Source organism: Eschrichtius robustus, chromosome 3 (genome assembly GCF_028021215.1).
Source record: "Eschrichtius robustus isolate mEscRob2 chromosome 3, mEscRob2.pri, whole genome shotgun sequence".
Taxonomy (NCBI): domain Eukaryota; kingdom Metazoa; phylum Chordata; class Mammalia; order Artiodactyla; family Eschrichtiidae; genus Eschrichtius; species Eschrichtius robustus.
In genome coordinates, this window is record NC_090826.1 from 17,991,563 (window position 1) to 18,013,159 (window position 21,597).

The 21,597-nt window shown below is 53.6% G+C and overlaps 1 protein-coding gene across 3 annotated transcripts in view; it reads left to right on the plus strand.

Annotated features, from left to right (window-relative positions):
* The window catches only part of EPHB2 (EPH receptor B2), a 119,084-nt gene that overhangs the window by 59,671 nt on the left and 37,816 nt on the right, over positions 1-21,597 (plus strand). For all 3 annotated transcript variants that reach the window (XM_068537775.1, XM_068537777.1, XM_068537776.1), the window contains exons 3-4: positions 16,861-17,016; positions 18,168-18,503. In XM_068537775.1, coding sequence (XP_068393876.1) covers positions 16,861-17,016; positions 18,168-18,503 — 492 coding nt within the window. The remainder of the gene's footprint in view (positions 1-16,860; positions 17,017-18,167; positions 18,504-21,597) is intronic.

A 21,597-nucleotide genomic window follows, 5' to 3' on the forward strand; every position in this document is an offset into this window, starting at 1 on the left:
AGCCTCACCTTCCTCAGCTGTGAAACAGGGCCAGGAGTTCATCAGGATGTTGTAATGGGAGGAGAGGAGATGACGGACATGAGCCAGGCTCCACCCAGCCTGGAGCCCGACCCCTTGATGAGCTAGCAGTGGGTGAGGGAAAGCACATGGCTTCCATCTCAGTTTAAATCCCTGCTCTGCCACTCACTGAATCAGTGATGTTTGGCAAGAGACTTACCCCTCTGCCTTATCCCCTGTAAATGAGGATAATTATAGTATAACTTGAGATTATATAAATTAATCCACATAAGGCACTTAAAATAGTACCTGGCCCAGAGTAAGCGCTAAGTGTGAGCTGTTATTTATCAGAAGATTACAGATGTTAAAATAGTAGTTCTGGCCTCTCTTGTAACCAAGGAGACTCTCTCCAACTGGGTTGCCTTGAGGTCAGACAGAGTAAGTTACGAAGCTATGCTCTCAAACCCTCACTTGGTGACAGCGTGGGCTTTCTCTGCAGGCTGCCCTTCCCGAGAAGTTGCCTCCCCTCTCTTCATCTCTAGTTTTCTCCAGGATTAGAGTCCTTCCCTCTGGGTGCTAGAACTAAGTGCTTGGCAAGTTTATGAGCTTTCAGAGCTGCTTTTAGTGACAACCAGGCCTCCCCGTTTTTATAAGGACTGAGATAAGAGGAGAGTTTATGAGATTAGAGGGTTGTCGTCATCCTCTGCTTTGATGTCTGTCTCTCTCTCGGTTTCCTTCTCTTTTACAAAACCAAAGCACAAGCTGGGAACAGCAGCTCCAGGCCCCATAAACACACTGTTCAAATAAAGGAGACATTTAGAGGAAGGTCGAAGTGCCGTTTAAAGGTGTTCACTCTAAAATGACCGTGTCTGGGCAATTTGTCATGAAGTATACCGGCTGCTAGCCAAAGATCACTTGTTCTGCAAATCTTGCTGTTGGCTCATAATTTTCAACTTTTGACCTGTTAAAATTGAAAAGGTGTGGGATTTTTGTAAGCTTTTGGGATAGGAGTGTTTTAAAGTAACTTTTAAGGAAGCCGTCTATCTTTGGGAAGGTTTGGGATCAGTTAGACTTGAAGGGCCCTAGTGAGCAGGCTAGTATCCCCAGGTCCCTGCTCTGCCATGGGGGACTTTATGATCCAGGAATGTTCCAGTCCAGGGACTGAGCAGGCTTCTTCCTGATTCTCTGTGGGTTCACAGGCTGTCAAGCCATGGGCAGAGCTACTTGATCTGCATGCAGTGGGCACGGGGCATGGGTGGTAGGCTCACTGCTGTCCGCCCCTGCCTGCCTGTCCAATTTCATATCCTTCACCCCTGCACTCACAGGCTCAGGGTTCCAGCTGCAGGTCTCATATCTCCACACCTTTGCATGGGCTATTCCCTCTCTGCCCAGCATGCCCCTCTTTTCATTCTTTTGTCTTGTCCTTCTTTATCTTCCAAGACAGCTCAAGTGTTTACACCTCCAGGAAAAAACAGTGTTAAGGTCCTCTTCTCTGGGCTCCCAGACCCAGCACTCCTTCCCCCACCCCACACGTCCCCTGGCACTGGTCACGCTGTTTGGAAACTGCCTATTTACTTGGACATCTTCCCCACCAGGCTGGGAGCCCACTGAATCTTGGGTTCCTGGGCCCAGCCCAGGTCCCAGCCTGGAAGAGGTGAGCCCATGAGATAGCTCGTCTTTGGACTCAGAGGTAGTGCTCCACTGCTCCCCTCCCAGCTCTGTTAGTGGCTGTGGGTGGATTAGTTAACCTCACAAAACCTTAACTGTCTTCTCTATAAATGGGAATGTCACTAGTACCTGCCTTATAGGATTGCTGTAAGAATTGTTGATGAATGTACACTCTACAGTATTAACTCTGAATTTTCCCTACAAGGTAAGTCCTACTGATAGACCCATTTTCCAGATGAGGACACTGAGGCACAAAGAAATTTAGGTAACCTGCCCAAAGTCAGTGGTAGAGCCAGGGTTCAAGGCCAGTTGGACCCTGACTCCAGAGCCTGTGCCCCTAACCATGGTGATGCACAGCCCCGCCCCCATAACGTCCATGAAGCCATCAGCCTGCCACATAATAGGTGCACAATAGATGGTATGAATGGTTGTTGTTAATAGCTCAGTTCATTTTTAATGATGGAAGAGGTGGAACTGGTTTCAGCAAAGGAGGAAAAGTTCAAGAACTAAGGAAAACAGAGATAAGATGGGTCAGAGTTGAGAAAGGGGAGTGGGTCAGCTGAGGCCAGAGCAGGAGGGCTGCAGTGCAAGGAGGCGAGGGCCTGGGCAGGAAGGTGGGAGGGAAGGACTGAGGGCACACGGTGACCATTTGAGCACTGGCACAGGACCACCACTGGCTTCCCCGCTTTTAGAGAATAAAAACCCAGACTCCATCAGTGACCACATACAGCCATTGTGACGTAGCCCCAGGTCACCTTTCTTGTGTTGTGTCCCCACCTTTCTTCCACACAGCCCATGCTCCAGCTACCCTGCCCTCCTCCTCACCCCTCTGTGCCTTTGCACATACTGTTCATCTGCCTGGAAGGTCCTTCATCTCTTCTGGCCCTGACGGACTCCTAGGCATCCTTTAATACCCAGTTCAACTGGCCCTTCCTCTGGAAAGTCTGCTTTGATATCCTAACTGATCATAATCACTCTCCCCTTCTAGACAGTGATCATCAAGGCCAGGGACTGTCTTATTGCACTCTGTGCCTAGTGCCCAACAGAGGGCTGGGCACAAGATCATTACTTAGAATGTTGGGCTTTTTTTACTGAATAAGTCTGTCCTTAATTGAGGGCAGGCCATGGTGAGACCACACACGTGATCTCAAATCCTCAGTATACAGGAGGGCTAGGACATGGAGGTAGAAGCTGAGCAAGGTTAAGGAGAGAACTCGTTACTTCCCAGAGATCCAGGCAAGGGAATGCTCCAGGGCAAGTCAGGCTCCAGAACTCTGCTGTGTGCCTAGAAAATGCTGCCTGGAGAGTTTGAACCTGGGACTCTACTCCAAGCCCCTCCAGCACCATCCAAAAGTGACTGCAGGTAGAAAACTAGCTGGACGCCTGAGATATCCTGTCCACTATCACTCATTGGACCTCCTTAAAGCATGGAGCTCAAAACTGACCCTGCCCGAGCAGCAGGGAGGATGCTGGGCTGTCACTCTCCTTCTACTCTTATAGCCTAAGACCACATTGGCTTTTTCAGCAGCTTTTGGCTTATGGTCAACTCAAACCCCCAGATCTTTTTCACTGGGATGGCTGCCAAGCCACATCTTGTGCATTTGATTTATGGCTTGGGTTCGCTGAGGCTCACTCCTGCTCCCCAGAAGCCGACAGGAGAAGGGCAACGGTTTCTGTACCCCTAGGAGGGAGAGCGACTGCAGGCTCCCCAACCCAGGACCCTCAGTGTGAATGTGGGCAAGCTCCCCTTCTCCCTGTTTGTGCTTCTTAATCCCTTCTCCTTGAGGCCCCAAACGCCGGGACCTCTTGAGTGGGGTTTTCATTAGCATCCAAGTCACAGGCCACCAGGGCTTGAGCAGACCAGTCTTCTGGGTTACTGGGGGGAAGCAGTAGTTCTGGAAAGCACCCAGAAGGGCAGAGAGAGAGGGGCAGGTGTTGGAGGCCCAGGCTCCTGAACTTGGTGTCCATGTGTCCTGGGGAAGGCAGTTCATTGCTCTGAGCCTTATTTTCTCATCTGCAGAACAGGGGTGACAAATCCTGACCTCATGGCATTCTTAGGACAAAAGTGCCCAGGCAGCAAGTGCCTTCGCAGACATAGTGGTGTCTGTCTGGGGTCAGAGACAGCTGGGGCCAAGCAAATGGGTGTCAGGCACTTGGTGATATCCTGCTCTTACCTCATTACATGGAGAGGAACCGAGGCCCTGAGCTTGTACCACCTTTGCAAATACTGTTCCTGCTCATTCTTCTCCTCAGGGATTGCCTTTTAAATGCTACCTTTCAGAAAGGCCTTTCCTGACCACACTCCCTAAGGTGACCCGCTGTGGTCCTGCCTCAGCCCCCACTGTCTCCTTCATGGCCATCGCAAATCGAGTAGAGTATTTGTGTTTGTCCACTGCTTCTTTCCCTCTGTTGCTCTCACTAGACCCTCAGCTCCATCAGGGCGGGGACTGCATCTTCCTCACTCACCACTGTCCCCTCCGGCCCCAGCACATGGTCGGGACACGGTGGAGCGTGGTCAATGACCATCAGGGACTTCAAAGATGTTCCTTTGGACCCTGGCTGCAGACTCTGATTGTGTTCAGCGAGCTAGGGGATGCGTACAGAACCCAAAAGAGAAGCGCATGTATATTTCCCTCTGCCCCGAACAAGGTCACTTCCCCTCCCGGGGCCTCAGTTTCCCCAGCTGTAAAATGAGAGACTGAACGAACTCCTTTCTCTCAAGTCCTTCAAGCTCTAAAAGACTCTTAAGTCGACACAGGAAGGGGGAGGAAATTACATTGAATTGTATTGCCTGTTGGGTTGAAAAAAACAACTTCTGCCAGGAAATCTCTCTTACTCTGTCACTTTCTCCACTGGCCTGGAAAACACAGCCCTGCACAGGCCCAGGCCTGCGAAGCCCGCACCGCAAAAGTTACAGGCCCCCTCCTGACCCGGGCCCGGGCAAAGGGGGCCCCTGAAAGGTGTATGGCAGCTGCTTCCCGGGGGGTCCTGGGGTTTGTTGCCTTAACCGAGCTCACAGAGCAGGTAAAAAATTCCAGACATGTGCTCCACTGACAGCTAATTGTGTCCTTTATTAATGACCATGGCTTTCTTGGGGCAGGTGGGAGGAGGGAGGAGCCCAGGGGGCTCCCTCAGGTGGAGCTGATGACCACGTTTCTGGATCCCACATGGATCCCACATAAGGGGAAGTGCTCCATGAGGTGACCCTGAAAATGCACGACCCCCCCACACACAGCTGGAGAGGAGAGGGGGCTTTCCCAGGCTCCCCAAGCCCCAGTACGGGCGGCTGGCGCCTACAAGATGATGCAGGAATTTTGGAATCTGGCGGCCCAGGTTCTAGGTCCTAAGCCAGCCTCTCAGAACACAACACCAAAGTCCAGTGGATGGCCTGAAGCAGGGATCCACAAGGGGGGCTATGGCCTGCAGGCAGCTTGGGAGATGCTCCCAGCTCCATCCGGCCGTCACCCCCCCCTCATGGCATGAGGACCCAGCCTGACAGGCCCTTCCTCAGTGACCTACTACACCACCTGTCAATACAGCAGCCAGATGTGCCGGGGGACTCAGGCCTGCCCTGCCAGATGTGTCAAGCTCTCCGAACACATCCGGCTTCCCCTCGGGCACATCGTGATTACTATTTAACACTCGCTTTTCCAGCATGTGTGAGTCCTGAGGATTACAGGCTGGGAAGCTCCGCCATGTTGATCCAGCTTAAGGTCTGGGGGCCTGGAGCTCGTCAGTGGGGCTGTTTTCTCAAGGACCCAGTGAAGACCTTTACAAGCCCTGTTGCCGTGATAGCCTCGAGCTGGAGGGAGGGCTGTTGTGGAGCTTTATTTGTTCCCCATTTTCTCACTAGGATCCCATGTTAGCCTGGGGAGGAAGGTGGGGAGTACAATGTTAACCCCAGTTATAGATGAGGGATGTGAGGCTCAGAGAGGGATGTAGTGAAGTAGTAGCTCAGCTAGGACTTGAACCAGGCAAGGGAACCACACATACAAAGGCCCTGAGGCTAGAGGAGGCCTGATATACTCCAGGACAGCCAGGAAGCTAGTGGGCTGCAGTGGCGTAGACAAGAGGGAGGCTTCTGGGAGGTGAGTTCAGAGAGGTAAAGGAGATACAATGACAACAAAAAGAATAAAATGCCTAGGGATCGATTTAACCAGAGAGGTAAAGGGGGGCTTTGTAGGCTATTGTTTTTTACTCCAGGTGAGGTGGGAGCTGTGGAAGGGCTTGGAGCAGAGGAGCAACACACCACTGATTCCTGTTCTCCAGGATCCCTCTGGCTGGTGTTTTGAGAGCAGGCTGCAGCCAGGGGAGAGTGGGGAGGTGGGAGGGCAAGGGCGAAAGCCAGGAAACCAGTCGGGAGGCTACTGCAGTGAGCTGACAGCTACTGCTCCTCTGCCCCTCTTTCTTCCCTTCCAGTCTGGGTATCAGGACTCCTGGGCTGCCGCCGCAGCTCCATCAGCCACTAACTTGCTGTGTGACCTTAGGCAAGTCACTGTCCCTGTCTGGGTCATGTATTCTGTAGTCATAAAATAAGGAGCTTGGACCAGAAGATCGTGAAGGTCCTTCTGACTCCCAGTGACCCAGACCCCACCTGCCTCTCCAGGCTTATCTCCCACCTCTCCCAGACTTGAACTTCATGCTTCAGTGACCCTGAACTATTTGCAGCTACACACACACACACGCACACACACGCACCATACTACTTCAGGCCTCCGTGCCTTTGCACTGGCTGTCCCCTCTGCCTGCAGTGCCCTCTCCCACCGGCCACCCTGACTGTGGAGAGCCTGTGTTCTTCAACAGCTCTCAAGCTCGCTGGCATCTCCTGCACAGCCTCTCCCTGACCCACCCCCGACACACACCCCCCACTCACCCCACCCCGCTTCCTCAGTGCTCCAGGGCACTTCCACAGGCCACGCTGTTCTTTAAGAGACAGTTGATGAAGTGGATGTGGACTCGGAACTGGCTTCAAATCCCAGCTGCATCTCTGGAGTTGCCTAATGTTTTGGAGCCTCTGTTTCCTCTGATAATTATACTTCCTACTCCCAGGGTCAAGGTGAGGATGCAGTAAAATTGCAAAGCATGTACGTAACCCAGCGCCTGGCACATGGTAACTGTCTGGAATCTGGGAAGCCAGATTCCAGCTGAAGAGAAAGGGCCGTCGCGTGAACAGGGGTGGCGGCAGGAGGGTGGGCGTACCGTGGACAGTGTGGCCCCAGATCCCTGGAATAGCCCTGGTCAGGAGCCCAGGGCGGCCTCCAGTAGCCCCATGACCTGAGGGCATTCCTATCCCCCTCTCCGGTCACCAGCCTCTCCCTGCGCTCACCTCCTCCATCAGGGTCTGGTCAAAGCTGCCTGCCGGCAGCGCACCACACTTAGAAATGTCCTTAATTGCTTCACCATAGTGGGGAGTCACCCTGCAGGCAGATAATTAAAAAGTTCAGAGCTTGATTAATTGGGAGGAAATTGGAGGAATGGGGCTGCCTGCTGGGCGGGCGGGAGCTCTCAGCCCCCACCGTGAGGATGGCAGGAAGGGAGGTGGGCCAGAGCCGGGACTGGGGGCCTGACGTAGTATCCAGGGGCTGGCGAGCCGGGAGTAAATCGCCCTTAACCCACCGTCATGGCCGTGGGGTTCAGGGTCTGGCTCCCACAGGCGTCTGTGAGCTCGCCCCTCCGCACCTTGGGGCCTTCTAGCCTGCTGCCAAATGAGGTGTTACAGAGGGCCTGCTCTGTGCCAGGCAGTGAACAGGGCAGGCACGGGGGCTGCCCTCATGGAGCTCACACTTGGGCAGGTGGGATAGCGGGAGGTGGGGAGACAGACGTTAACCAAATGCCAAGAAGGACGAAGGGAGAATGCCTTGAGAGCCCGCTACTGGGGGCCCCGGATGAGCCCTGGAGCCTCTGACATGGTCCAGAGGCCTAGAACACAGTCTCCAGTCCGCACACAAGCTGGGTGACCTTAAGCACAAGATTCCACCTTTCTCAGACTCAGTCAGTCAGTCAACAAACACTTTCTGAGACCCCCTGTCCATCACCTCTCAGCCAGACCCCGGGGCTGAGAGGTGCCAGACACTATGGGCACCCATTGCCACCGGGCTCACGGCCTTGTGTGGGGGCAGACAGTCACACCTGTATAATCACGCAGGAGCAGAGGTGAGGGGCTTCAGGAGCACAGAAGAGACACCCCAAACCCAGCCCTGGTGAGGGTGGCATCCCAGGAGAAGGACCCAAAGGAGCTGGAGCTGAGATGTGAAGGGCGAAGAGGAGTTAGCCAGGCTGGAGCTGGGACCGCGTAGCAGGCAGAGGTGACACCGAGCACAGCCTGTTGGGGAGCCGGAAGCTGCCTCCTGTGACCCGAGCCCAGGGCACGGCTGGGAGGCTGTGGGAGCTGAGGCCGGCGAGGTGGACCGTGGCGGGGAGGCTGAAGCGGGCGGGACGCGCCACAGGCACAAGGGAGCCACTGAAGGGTCTTGAGCAGGGAGAGGACTTAGCAGACGGCCGTGTGGAGGCTGGCCTGGGGGAAGCCCTGGGTTCCCCTCTCAGGCAAAGAGGAGGCGTGTTAACACAGCTCCTGCCGCTGCCTTCTGACTTCTGTCGTCCTGCCAGCTGCTGGCAGGGATCCACAGAGCCCAGGTCCCAGCAGGGGCAAGTGGGGGGAGCCTGGGCATGTGGGGGAGGGGGACAGGATGACTGACATCCCCTGGGTGGTCCCAGTAGGAGCTGCCACAGCAGGGGGATGACCCTGAGGCACTTCCTGGACTTAACCTGGAAGGGCAGGGCCCCCTTGAGGGAGGAAGGGCTGGTCAGGGAGGGGCCCCCTTCATCAAGCTGGAACATTGAGGGCCTCGGAGGCAATGTGAGAGCGTGGACTGTGGGGACACAGGCTCTGCCCCTATGTCTCTGAGTGACTTTGGACGAGGCACTTCCTTTCTGTGAGCCTCAGTTTCCTAATCTCTAAAATGGGGATAACACCTCCTGCTGCACAGGGTGATCGTGAGGACTGATGAGGTTATGGGCTCTGGAAGCTCCTGGCCCAGCACCAGCAGGCACATGTAGACACACAGTGATCAGAAGCTCCTCTTTCCAGCCCAGGAGCTTGTCGCCTGCTTCCAGTGTGGCTTTGCCCCTGGCACAGATCAGCACCCCTGCCCAGCCCAGCTCGGGGGCACTGACGCCACTGGCTTAACTTCGGCAGCAAAAGCAGGAAGCGTGCAAAATGCAAAAGACACTTTGCATGAGGGAGACCCCAAAACCCCACCCACCCAGCCACAAGAACACCACAAGCTCAGCCCTGACAAACGCTCAGCATAAGCCCCTGAAAATACACAAATCAGTTCTTCCACAGCTCAAGGAGAGTGCAGGGCCCAGGGTTGGGTGCCTGTGCCTGTCCACAGCCAGAGTCCCAAGGCTGCAAGAGGCCACAGAGATGGTCCCAGCCACACCCAAAGTAGGCAGGAAGTGGCCTGGACTCAGAGAGCAAGGGGCTGAGGGGGCAGCCGAGCCCTGGCCTCCCCGCTCTGGGCCTAGGACTCTTTTCTCTGTCCAAACTCCTTTCCCCGACCCACATCCAGAACTACCTGGAGATCCCAAGGCAGGAAAGTAAGCCAGCTGCCCTTCAAACCTGGCACTGCTGAGCCCAGGACCACTCCCTGGCCCCTCTGCCCACAGTGGCCACCAGTCAGCCCTGGTTGAAGACAGGTATGCCAGCCTCTTGCTCAGTTGTAGCCTCTAACAGGCAGGGCCTGGGCCTTTTGTCTGCATCACTCAGTGCCTAGTACACAATAGGGGCTTAATAAGCACCTCTTGAATAAATTCATAACTCACCATCTCCCCAACTGTACCCGCACTCCTGAGGGCAGGGACTACTTCTTCTTTGTCTCTCTATCCCCAGGTCTTAGCACAGAGCAAGTGGTGGGCCAAGAAAGAAATGTATATAATAAAAGCAAACACTTGCATAGCCCTTGATATGAACCAGGCAGGCTGGTTGCAAGGCTATTGCAAGTGCCTTCTCTGAATTAACTCGTGTGATCTTCCCAGCAACTATAAGAGCAGTGTCATCATTCCCCCCATTATATAGACAAGGAAGCCAAGGCACAGAGAGTTAGGTGACTTACCCATAGTCCCACTGTTAGCAAGAGGCAGGCTTGGGATTCCGCCCTGGCAGCCAGCTCCACAGTTCATGCCCAGGTTCAATTTCATCAAGTTCTCGGGAGTGGGCGCTAGACTGTGGTGATCCTGCCTCTACTCAGAGCCGCAGACAGAGCCCTCTGGTCTACAGGACCCCCCAGGAAGATAGAGAAACCCCTTGCCCACCCCGGAGGCCTGGCACACTGGGCCTGACAGCATCTGAGTCCACTGTGGCACCAGTCATTCTGGGGATTAATCCGGAGTCTCTGGGAGGCGAAGGGGGAGCACAGCCGCAGGCCAGCCAAGGAGGCTCCAAGGATCACCCGGTGCCAATTAGCAGCCCCGCCGTGCCAGGCCCAGATGGAGCCCTGCCTCGGCCTGACTCATGGCTCATTCGGTCAATTATCACCTATCCCCGGAGCCCAGGGGGGAAGGCCAGGAGAAAATCTGTTTCCCCATAATCCTCTCTCCTCCTCCCGGCCGACTGCCATCCCTGCCTTCGGTTGCCTGGCTAAGGGCTCTGGGCGTCTGCAGAAGGCAGCTGCTGGTTGGCTGCTTTGGCTCCAAGTCCTGGGTTTGGGGCCCAGGCTTTGGCTCTACCTTGCTGAGTGACCCCAGCAAGCCCTGTCCCCTAAGTAGCCCTGACAAGATGGTCTCCACTTGTGTCTCCACTCAGCAACTTGATAATTTTGTGTCCTGGAACCACAAAGACCTGGAGTCAAACCTCAATTCTGCCATTTAGTAGCTGCGTGACCTTAGGGCATTCACTTCACCCCCTCTGAACCTCACTTTCATCATCAGTAAAATGGGGGTGATAATGGTACCTAATTCCGTGGGTGGTCATGTGGATTTAGTGAGAGAACCCATGTAAATCACTTGCACTGGGCTTGGCACCCGGAAAGCACATAATAAGTGGGAATTTTTATTGTCCTTGCATGCTGGGTGAGTAATAATACCTAACATTTATATAGCGCTTGCTGTATGTTCTAAGCACTTTATGTATGTTAACTTATCAAACCCACAGCTCCTGCCCTCAAGTTGCTCACTTTCCAGTTAGGAAGACAGACCTGCCTTCATTCGGCAAACTGAATTAACTGAGCACCTACTATGTGCCATACCCTGTACTAGGTGCTCGGGGTGTAGAGATTAAAGCTCCAGCCCCTACTTAAACCAGGGTTCACCAACTAGTGGGTGGTTACATATGGGTGAGGTCCAGTGGTGGGATGGGCTGTTTTTTGCTGGCTTGGCTCACAAGAACTGACTCTGGGCATTTCTTCCCAACTCAGTGTTCAGTTATCTCAGATTGGTAGCTTGAAATTTGCCCTGATGGGAACATTTTCACCATAGAAATTGGCAAACACAACAAATCAGGGCTTCCCTCCCCCCCAACCCCAGCCATTTACCAGCACACAGACGTCCATGGAGTCTGAGTTGTGTGCTGTAGAGAGTGGAGGGCAGGCCTCCCAGAGGTGCACGTGTCAGATTCACCAATCCAGCAGGGCAGGAGGATGGGAGAGAAGGACATTCAGGCACAGAGAACAGTGCGTGTGCAGCCAGGGCATCCAGAGAACTGCCAACAGAAGAGAGAGGTGACAGATGGGGCTGAGAAGCATTCAGGAGGGTTGTCTGGGACTGAGGGCATTTCTGGGATGCAGAACTTCCAGTTTGAAAACTGGGGACAACTTGGTCACCCTGGTGGACAGGCTCACAGGAGGACCCGTGGGGAGAACATTGAGAGGTGGAGAGGGATCTGAGCATCAATGTAGCCTGGTGAAATTGACATGATAACAGCGGTAACAACCTGGCATTTACTTGGGCAAGTATTTTCTACCCCACTTTCTCATCTGATTCTCACAAAACCCTGTAAGGGGTATATTCGTTCACTCAGCAAATATATATTGAGCACCTGCTATGTCCCCACTACTCTGCCAGGAGCTAGGGAACCAATGAGAACCAGACAGACCCGGTTCTTCTTTTCCTCTCCAGGTACTTCCAGCGCAGGGTGAAGACAGATGGCACACAAGACAGATGTAATTGTTTTCTAATACAATTACAAATTGTGATGAGGCTCAACGAAGGAAACAGAGACTAAGACTGAGGGGAGTGGCAGGAAGGGGCAGGAAGACCCCAGAGCCGCCCTTACAGGGCTAGGTGTGTGCATTCATTCTAAGTATGCGGGGAGCCCCTGGTGAGTTTGAGCTCTGATTCATTCTCCTCAGATCACTCCAGCCACGGCGGAGGATTGGCGGGGAGGCAGAGGTGGAGCAGGAGACCCATGCAGAGGCTCTCACTGCATCTCCACCACGCAGGTATCATCAGCTACCTTCCCGGAGGAGACTGAGTCTCAGAGAGGGCAGGAGAGCTGTCTGAGCCCACACACCTGTCAGCGGTGCAGCCACCCAAGTCTGTGACTTCAGCTCTCATTGTTTTCTTACCACTTCCGTACAGGAGACTCAGGTGTGGGCAGGACGGGGTGCCTTCCCAGCTGAGAAGCTAGGAGCAGCGTGACCCCTGGGCCCCTTGGCAACGTGGACGGGGGAGCTGCCCCGGACCCCTCTTTGTGGGAGAAGAGGTGGCTGATGGGAGCTGAGGCCCTGGCACACCCTAGTCACTCAGTACACCTGGGATCAGAATCCGCCTCTGCTGCTAAAGAGCCATGTGTGTGTCTGCTCCTCTCTGGACCTCAGTTGCCTCAAATGTCAAACAAGGTAGCTGAGCTGGATACTCCCAGCTCCCCACTACACCCATCCATCACTCACTAGGTACCTGACATCATGTTCACGGTTTACAGTCCAGCCAGATAATTCCAGATTTGTAAGTAATTAAAATGGGCACCTCAACCCTTTGTGGGGGCTGAGGGAAGACTTCCTGGGAGGGCGTGTACCTTCACTGTCTTAAAGGGGTCTAGGAATTTGCCTGATGACAAAGGGAGGTCATTCCAGGTAATCAGGGCAGGAGAGACACAGGCCGGAGGTGTGTGTGTGAGCCTGGGGGGCACCGTATGTGGTTGACTGTGGAGCATCAGGCACAAGGCTTGGGGTGGTGGGCACTGAGAGGGGGCAGGTGCCAGCCTTGGGGTCCTGAGTACCCTGAGGAATTTAGGGAGCTCTTGTGGATTTTTCTTAAGTAGGAGTTTTATTGTGATATAACTCACATACCATACAATTCACCTATTTAAATTGTACAATTAAGTGATTTTTAGTATTTTCACAGAATTGTGTAACCATCACCACAGTCAACTTTAGAACATTTTCATCACCTCAGAAAGAAACCCCATACCCGTTAGCAGTCAGTCCCCATTCTCTGCTCTCCCCAGCCCCTGGCAACCACTAATCTACTTTCTGTCTCTGTAGATGTGCCTAGTCTAGACATTTTCATATAAATGGAAGCGTACACTATGTGGCCTTTGTGTCTGGCTTCTTTCATGAAGCGCAGTGTTTTCAAGGTTCATCCATGTTGTAGCATGTATCAGTACTCCGTTCCTTTTTATGACCGAATAATATTCCATTGTATACCATTGTGGATTTTTAAATGACACAGAAAGGTTTGTACTTTAGAAAGCTGGCCCCGGAGGGTGGGCGGGAGGAGGCCAGATGGCCATGAGAGGCTGAGGAGTGGGTGGGAGGAGCTTTCTGGATGCCCACAGGGGTGGGAGGGCCGCAAAGAAGAGCCAGGACTGGGCCCTGCTGAGGAGGAAAGACCTGGTAATTGATTTGCTGCAGGGGGTAAGGGGAAGGATGAGGCACCCGGGGTTCCTGGTGACCAGGTGGAAAGCCACACCACTTCTCAAGACAGAAGAGCGGGTTTTATGAAGCACAAAGATACAAAAGATACAGAAAGCATAGAATGCCCAGTGGGAGGGCCGAGGGGTGGCCGGGCAGTACACCTAGTGGAAAGGCTTCTGGAAGAGGCAGCCTGGGGAGTCAAAGAGGGGCCAAAACATGGCGATGGGAGAGGACAGCCGGGAAGGTGGTCCAGATGGAGGGGCTGGCACAGCGCGGAGGGGAGACCGGGCAGCCGCCCACCAGCCAGGCCCGCGGAACTGCCAGCAGATGGAAGAGGCATGCTAAGCTGGGCAGGCTCTCGCCCGAGAGGGAGCCAGGAGGATCCCAGTCTTGGGACCAGAACCTTCTGGCATCTATCAGGGTAGTCCTAGACCCTCACAGGGTCCCTGTGTCCCCATTCTACAGAAGAAGAAACTGAGGCTCAGAGAGGTCAACCGCTCAACTAGAGCCAGGGCTGCAGCCTGCGTGTCTTAACTAGACAGTGCCGAGATGGTGGGCTGCCCCTTCGTCCAGCCAGCAGGGAGAAGTTGGTGCCTAAGAGGGAGGGCAGGCAGGAGGACTCCGGGGCTCCAGGGCCAGCATGGCAGAGTGCAGAGAGCCCTGGACAGGCGCCCAGAGCAGAAGCTGCCAATCCCTGCCCGGCACTCATGGACTGTTGGCCCAGTGCAAGTCTCCTAAAGGCAGAAGAGTGTGGTGGTTAGGGAAGTGGCCTCTGCAGTCCAACCACCCGGGATCAAATCCCAGCTCTGCCACCGTAAGCCCACATCCTCGGAAAGTTGCTTCACCTCTATGCTTTCTTTCCCCCATCAGAAAATGAGGGTGACAACATTACCTCTGTCATAGGGCTGGGTGAGGCATCGATGAGTTACTATGGGTTAAGTCCTTAGAACAGTGCCAGCATTTAATAAGTACTCAATAAATGTCCATTTCATATTTACACTCTGAGCCCTGGTTTCTGTACGATGGATGCCTGAGGCACTCACTGCCATCCTCTTCTTTGGTGTCACCATAGCCTGGTTGGTTGCATCAAAGTACTGTCTTTTCCTTGTCTGGCGGCTCCTTAAGGACTGGGCTGAAGCCGAGATCTTCTCCGAGATCCTGGCAGGGCCTGGTCAGGGTGGCATCAGCCAGGGCTAGGAAGGTTGCCACCTTCTGGAAACTCCCTCCAAAAGGCAGGCAAAGTAGGGCCCCAGGGGTGTGGGGGATTCTGTTTTCTAGCACCCCAGGGGGAACTGTCCTTGGCTTATTTACTGAGACTCCCCTGAGATTGTAACTGCAACCCCTCCCTGACCCTGGGCCAGGCACTGTTCATCACATACAATCCTCATGGCTACTCTATGGTGTAGATGCTCTCTTACCGATGAGAAAACTGTAGCTCAGAGAGGTTGAACTACCTTTCTGAGGTCACCCAGCAGACTGGTACTTGAACCAGATACAGTTTAATAATGCCAGGAATTGTTTAGGCAGTTTTGCCTGAATTAACCAATGTAATCCTCATAACAATTCTAGGAGGTAGATACTATTGTCCGCACTTTACAGATGAGGAATCAACTTAAGTGACTTGCTAAAGGCCAGATGGCAGGCACAGATTGCTAGGATGGGATTTGCTAGGCAGCCTGCACACTAACCACCATTCCTCACTGCCTTTCTACTTATGTGATCCCCAAAGCCCAAGCTCCTTCCACTTCAGCAGGCAGCTTCAGGAAGTATTTATGGAGCGCCTGCTCAGTGCCAGGTCTATGCTAGGCACAGGGGAAGGAGCTGTGGTTCAGACAAGGCTCCGATCCTGGGGGAGCCGAGGGCATGGCCAAGAGATCCCCTTGATGAATAATTATGGCAGGGGGGTAAAGTACCCTGAACTCAAGTCATGTAAGACCGAGGAGGACAGCGTCTCTGAGGCTGGAGCTGGTTGAGGAGTTGGGAGGAGGGCGAGTTGCTAAGACTTGGACTTGCAAGATAAGCTTGAAGACTGGGCCTGGAAAAATGATTTAGGGAAATCTGTGTGAGCCATTTACATGAGGAAACTAACGCTCAGAGAGGTGGAGTTGCTTGCCAAAGGTCACACAGCACATGAACGTGGAATGCAGTCCAGGTGAGAGCCCCTGGCCTGTGGACAATTCAGCCACATTTCATCCCAAGGAGGAACTTGTCCATTGGAAAGCTCTTCCCTTTCCACCTCTCTCTTACCCCTTGCTTGATCCCCCACCTGAGGCACCACAACAGAGCTGAGATTATGAACCCCAGTAAGCAGAAGAAGGCCAAGAAAGGGGCAGGGCCTACACCCCAGGCCTCCTGATTCCCAACCCAGGGCCAGGAGGAAGGGAAGGGTGGATTTGCACATAGACCCAAACAGGAGTGGTCACCCTAAGCCCTGAGCTTTAGAGCCTGAATCCAAATCCTGAGCATCCCCCAGAGCAGGGAAGAAGGCCAAAGCCCATGGGAGAGCCCAGATTGCTGAATGCCCACCAAGTGTAAATACTGCCCTCCCCAGGCTGTCCCTGGTACTGCAGGCCCTCTTTATTTCAATAAATTGATCAAACACCTGCTATAATAACATCTCCTATTCACTGGGCACCTGTACTTTGCAAGACCTCATGCCATGTGCCTTACACACTTATGCCAAATGCTCACAATAGCCTGCAGAAATGGGTCTTAACATCATAGTTTTACTAATAAAGAAACCAAGTCTCAGAATGGTTAAGCCACTGGTCTGGGCCGCACAGCTAGAAAAAGGCCAAAGCAGCAGACCCAGGTCTGTCTGCTTCCAAAGCCAGCATTCTTTCCTGCTCTACCACATCACCTCTCTACATGCCCCGTGCTGTGCTAGGACTTTTTTTTACTGTAATCATCGCAATCATCTGGAACCCAGGAATCTAGTTACAAGAATCAGAGCCCAGCCAGCCATTAGTAAACAAGACTGGGCCATGGGCACTGCCCCAGACCTCTGCAGAGCCTTCAGACTAAGTCAGATTGGTCCCAGAAGCTGTAGCACAGCCAACCTGGAGTAGATAAAGGATGATTGTTGGGGGCACCAGCTGAACCCATAGATAGCTTCAGAGACAGGAAACCAGGTAGCCTGAAACCTTCTGGGCGCAGCTAGGACTGCCATGTTGGGGCCTGGAGACCCCCAAGAGCTTCAGGAGGTGGGGTTCCCCATCAGTGACACTGTGTGGCTGCTCTGTGATCCTGTGTGGCCACTCCATGATGCTGCACCGTCCTTCCAAGCCTTGTGGCCTGAGTCCTCATATGGTTTCCCCAGTGACTCTCCTTGTCTTCTCTCCAGGTTGCCCATCCGGAACCTTCAAGGCCAACCAAGGGGATGAGGCCTGTACCCACTGTCCCATCAACAGCCGGACCACTTCAGAAGGGTCCACCAACTGCGTCTGCCGCAATGGCTACTACAGGGCAGACCTGGACCCCCTGGACATGCCCTGCACAAGTACGTTTAGGGCCCCAGAAGGGCGACGCGCCTGACCGAGTCCCGAGGCCACCTGCTGAAAAGCTCAGAGTGAGGGTTGGGTGGCTCTCCGGCTGTAGTTTCCTAAGTGAGGAGCAGCCAATTACCTGGTGGGAGGGGAAATGGAAAACTGGCTGGAAAGGACCATCCTGGGGTAGTCATGCTGCCAACATGCAGGCACCACAGAGCTGGCATCTGGCTCCTTATCCCCTTCTGCTAAGTCACATGGAGTATGAAGTCAAGGTCTTGATTCACAAAGGGACAGAGAATGGGAAGTTGGCAGAAGAAGAACCAACACAGGTGGTGTCTGTGGTAGAAAAGGCTTCCTAGTGTTCTTTCCTGGCAGCAGCTGCCTGAATCACAAGCCAAGATTCTCCAAGAACAGGGTGACTATGAGGGCAATGTCACAACTCTGTATCAGACAGGAATGGCAGTCAGCTGCAAGTAGCAGAGAGCTGGCCCCAGTGGCTTAAACCATAAGGATTTATTCTCTCACATAATAGAAACCCAAAGATAGGCAGCCCTGGGGGTAGTGTGGTAAATCCATGAACTTCCCTGACACCCAGCACTTTCTTCTCCTCTTCCATCCATAGCATGTGGTTTCTACCCTTCAGGTCACATCATAGTCCAACATTGCTGCTGAAGCTCCAGCCATCACACACATTCTCAGCAGCAGAAAGTATGACAGGGACAAAAGGACATGCTACAGCTGTCTCTTTTCTTTAAAAAAAAAAGTCCTAACCAGCAATTTCTATATATCAGTGGCCAGCACTTAATCACAAGAGGCTGGGAAATATAGTCTTTAGCTGGACGTAGTTGCCACCCTGAATAAAATTGGGTTATAAGGAAAAGGGGGAAATAGATATTGGGTGGATATAATCCCCAACACAAAAAGACTGTCCCTAGCAAGGAACACCAAGGAGGGTGGAGTCCAGGGAGAAAGGTTTAAGCAGATGTGTGTACCAGGATGCGAGTTATATTCTAGAAGCCTGTCTGTTGGGTGGAGAGGAGAAAGGATTTGGAGGAAACCTTTTGGGAGGCTTAGGCTGGAGCCAGGGCAGTGGGCACAGAGGGATCTCTTGGGGAACGTACCCCCAGAGCCCGCAGTGACCGACACCTCTCCCCCTCCCCAGCCATCCCCTCCGCACCCCAGGCCGTGATCTCCAGTGTCAATGAGACCTCACTTATGCTAGAGTGGAGCCCGCCCCGGGACTCAGGAGGCCGTGAGGATCTTGTCTACAACATCATCTGCAAGAGCTGTGGCTCGGGCCGGGGCGCCTGCACCCGCTGTGGGGACAACGTGCAGTACGCACCCCGCCAGCTGGGCCTGACCGAGCCTCGCATTTACATCAGTGACCTGCTGGCCCACACCCAGTACACCTTTGAGATCCAGGCTGTGAATGGTGTCACCGACCAGAGCCCTTTCTCACCGCAGTTCGCCTCTGTGAACATCACCACCAACCAGGCAGGTAAGCACTTCAAATGCAAGCGCCCGGGGCAGCTCCGTGCCATGCTGAGCCAGATGGGTATCCTGCCAGCCCTTGTTAAAGACTCCTTCACATCTGTGGAGTGGTTTCCTCTTTTCCAAGGCTGTCCGTGTGATCCAGCCACCTGGGAGAGTAAGTGTTGCCTCTCCACTGTAGTGGCATATATAATAATTGCAGGCATTTGTTGAGTATGTGTTATTGAAGGTGAGAGTAAAGCTGCTGTAACAAAAGGGCCCAGTGTTCAGTGGCTTAAAGAACACAGAAGTGCATTTCTCTCTCATGTAAGGGTCCAGGGGTGAGCAGTCCAGGTAAGCAGGGTAGCTCTGATCCACTTGGAGGTTCAGGGACCCGGGTTCCTTCTGTTTTGTCTCACCAGCCTCCATGCTCCTTGTCTGCTTGGTTGAAGCTGAGTTGCAGTTTTGTCTGCGCTCTAGACTGCAGGAAGGGAAGAGACAGCAATATGTTTTGTTTGTTTGTTTGTTTGTTTTTTTAAGATTTGTTTTTTCGTTTGGGGTATAGAATAATTGAGTTCTATTTATTTATTTATTTATTTATTTATGGCTGTGTTGGGTCTTCGTTTCTGTGCGAGGGCTTTCTCCAGTTGCAGCAAGCGGGGGCCACTCTTCATCGCGCTGCGCGGGCCTCTCACTATCGCGGCCTCTCTTGTTGCGGAGCACAGGCTCCAGACGCGCAGGCTCAGTAATTGTGGCTCACGGGCCCAGTTGCTCCGCGGCATGTGGGATCCTCCCAGACCGGGGCTCGAACCCGTGTCCCCTGCATCGGCAGACAGATTCTCAACCACTGCGCCACCAGGGAAGCCCAGCAATATGTTTTAAACAAGGTAGGCAGAAGTGGCGCCCGTCGCTCCAGGGCATGGTCCGCTGGAAACAACGTGGTCACGTGACCTCGCCGAGCCACAGAGGAGGTTGGGAGATGTAATCTCTCCCAGCCTAACTCAAACCTCCATCACAGCAGAAGGTGGGGAGACAGACTTCAGTGGACATCTAGCAGTTTCCACACGTGCTTCCTCTGAACCTTCAGCCCCCTCCGGTCTAACTCCACCAAAACTCCTCTCCCCAGGCTCATCTGTAATAATCCTTCCTGTGACCCCATGTGGCACCCCCATCATCTGCCCTCTTTCCTTTACAACAAAAAAAAGTTGCCAAACAATGCAGTCTCACTACCTCCCCCCATCCCCTCTTCACTCCACTGCACTCAGGCTTCCGGCCCTACCTCCCCACCAAAGCCACTATCCTCAGGGTCACCTGGGACCTCCAGATGGCCAGGTCCAGGAGACACTTTCCAGCCTCATCCCCACCCAAGGGCCATGTGAGACTTTCAAGGACTTTATGTTCCTGTGGTTCCTGCAGAAGACTCTGTGGTTGGCATTGTGAGTGTGCCCCCCAGTTATTCACTCAGCAACCTTTGCCAAGCCCCTGCTGTGAAGTGTGGTCTGGGCCCCATCTAAGTAGAGCCAAGGGAGGTCAGGCTCCAGGACAGAAAGTGAATGGGCTGCCCAGCTTATCTTTCTGATGCCAGGTGGGGCCCACACAGTAAGCACTCAGGGCATCCAGAGATGGAGGTCCAGGAAGGCTTCCTGGAGGGGCCAGGATTTGACCTGCAGTTTGAAAGACTAACAGAATTTTGAAGGGAATGATAGGAATAAATGGAATTTGAGAAGGAGGAAGGGCATGCATAAGGACACGGAGGAGAAGGGGGAGCCAGCTCTGCCTGGTTGAGGAGTGCTTTCACACATGACCTCACTGCCATCCCCCGGCCTCCTGGAGTAGGAGGAACCTGTGTCCTCATTTCACAGATGACGCTCAGAGAAGTTGAGTCACTAAGCTAGGCAGGGTGCAAGGCAGGAATTGACTAGGTCTACAGACTCCAGCGCTCAGCACAGTCTACGGTGCATCCAAGGAACCATGGACTGTGGGTCTGGTGAGTGTGCGTGTGTGAGTGTGCATATTGGTGAGAATGTGTGGTGTGTCGTTGGATACGTCTGAGTGACCATGTGTTTGTGATTGCACATTACTGGCCATGTGGCTTCTCACATATACGTGCATTTGTGAGCATGGGTGTGTCTGAATCTGAGGGGCATGGAGGGGGCTGTGTCTGAGCTTGAGTTTGTATATCTGAAGGTGGCTCAGCCCGTCCGTGTGTTTGTGTGTGGGAAGGAGTGTGGTTTTGTTTGTCAGCGTTCGTGGTGCTGCTGGGCCGAGAGGGTGCAGTTACGAGCATGTGCTGCAGTGCTTGCAGGCCCGTGGGTGCATTTAAGCCCCCCTCAGGTTGGGGTTGGGATGGAGCTGACTCAAGGAGGGCAATCTGAGAGAACCCTCCAAAGCCAGCAGCTGTTGGCAAACACACCTGGCAGATTATGAAGCCTCGGCTGTGAGTCTCTCCAGCTTGACAAAGCTCTGAGGGAGGGAAGCCAGGCTCCCAGTGGGGGTGGAGGCGAGGGAACTCTGTTCACCTGGGAGAAGCTAGAATTCCCCAGAGACCCTGGAGTTCTTTCCCTAGCTGTGGAGGCCTCCCCTGCATCCATTTGGGAGCCCTGAGTGTCAAACTGCCTACTTAACCAGCTCAGCTTATTAGCAGCAAAGGCTGCTGGGATGGACCCCTCCTGTCTGGAGCTGGAAGTTCCCAGAGAATAGAGAGATGAGGCAGAGTGGAAGCGAGGGCTCCCAGAGAGGAGGGTGCAGGGGGAGCCCTCAGGATTAAAAGGCAGAAGCAGTGAGGAACAAGCCCTGGGTTAGGAACAGGGGATCTGAGTTTGAATCCCAGTTTTGTCATTCATTTGTTATGTGACTTTAGTGTATTGGTCAGTTATTGCTGCAATGATGCTGCATAACAAAACCACCCCAAGCCCAGTATTTTACAATAATAACATTTATTTTCTCACTCACTAGTCTCTGGGTCAGCTAGGGTTTAGCTAATCGGCACCAGGTCCTCTGAGCTCCAGAATGTGGGCTGGATTCAGTCTGTTCCATATGTCTCCTCATTCTCCTTGGACTAGCAGCCCCCTAGGCTTATTTCTCTTGTGGTGAATGGTGTGAACACAAGTGGCCGAGCCAAG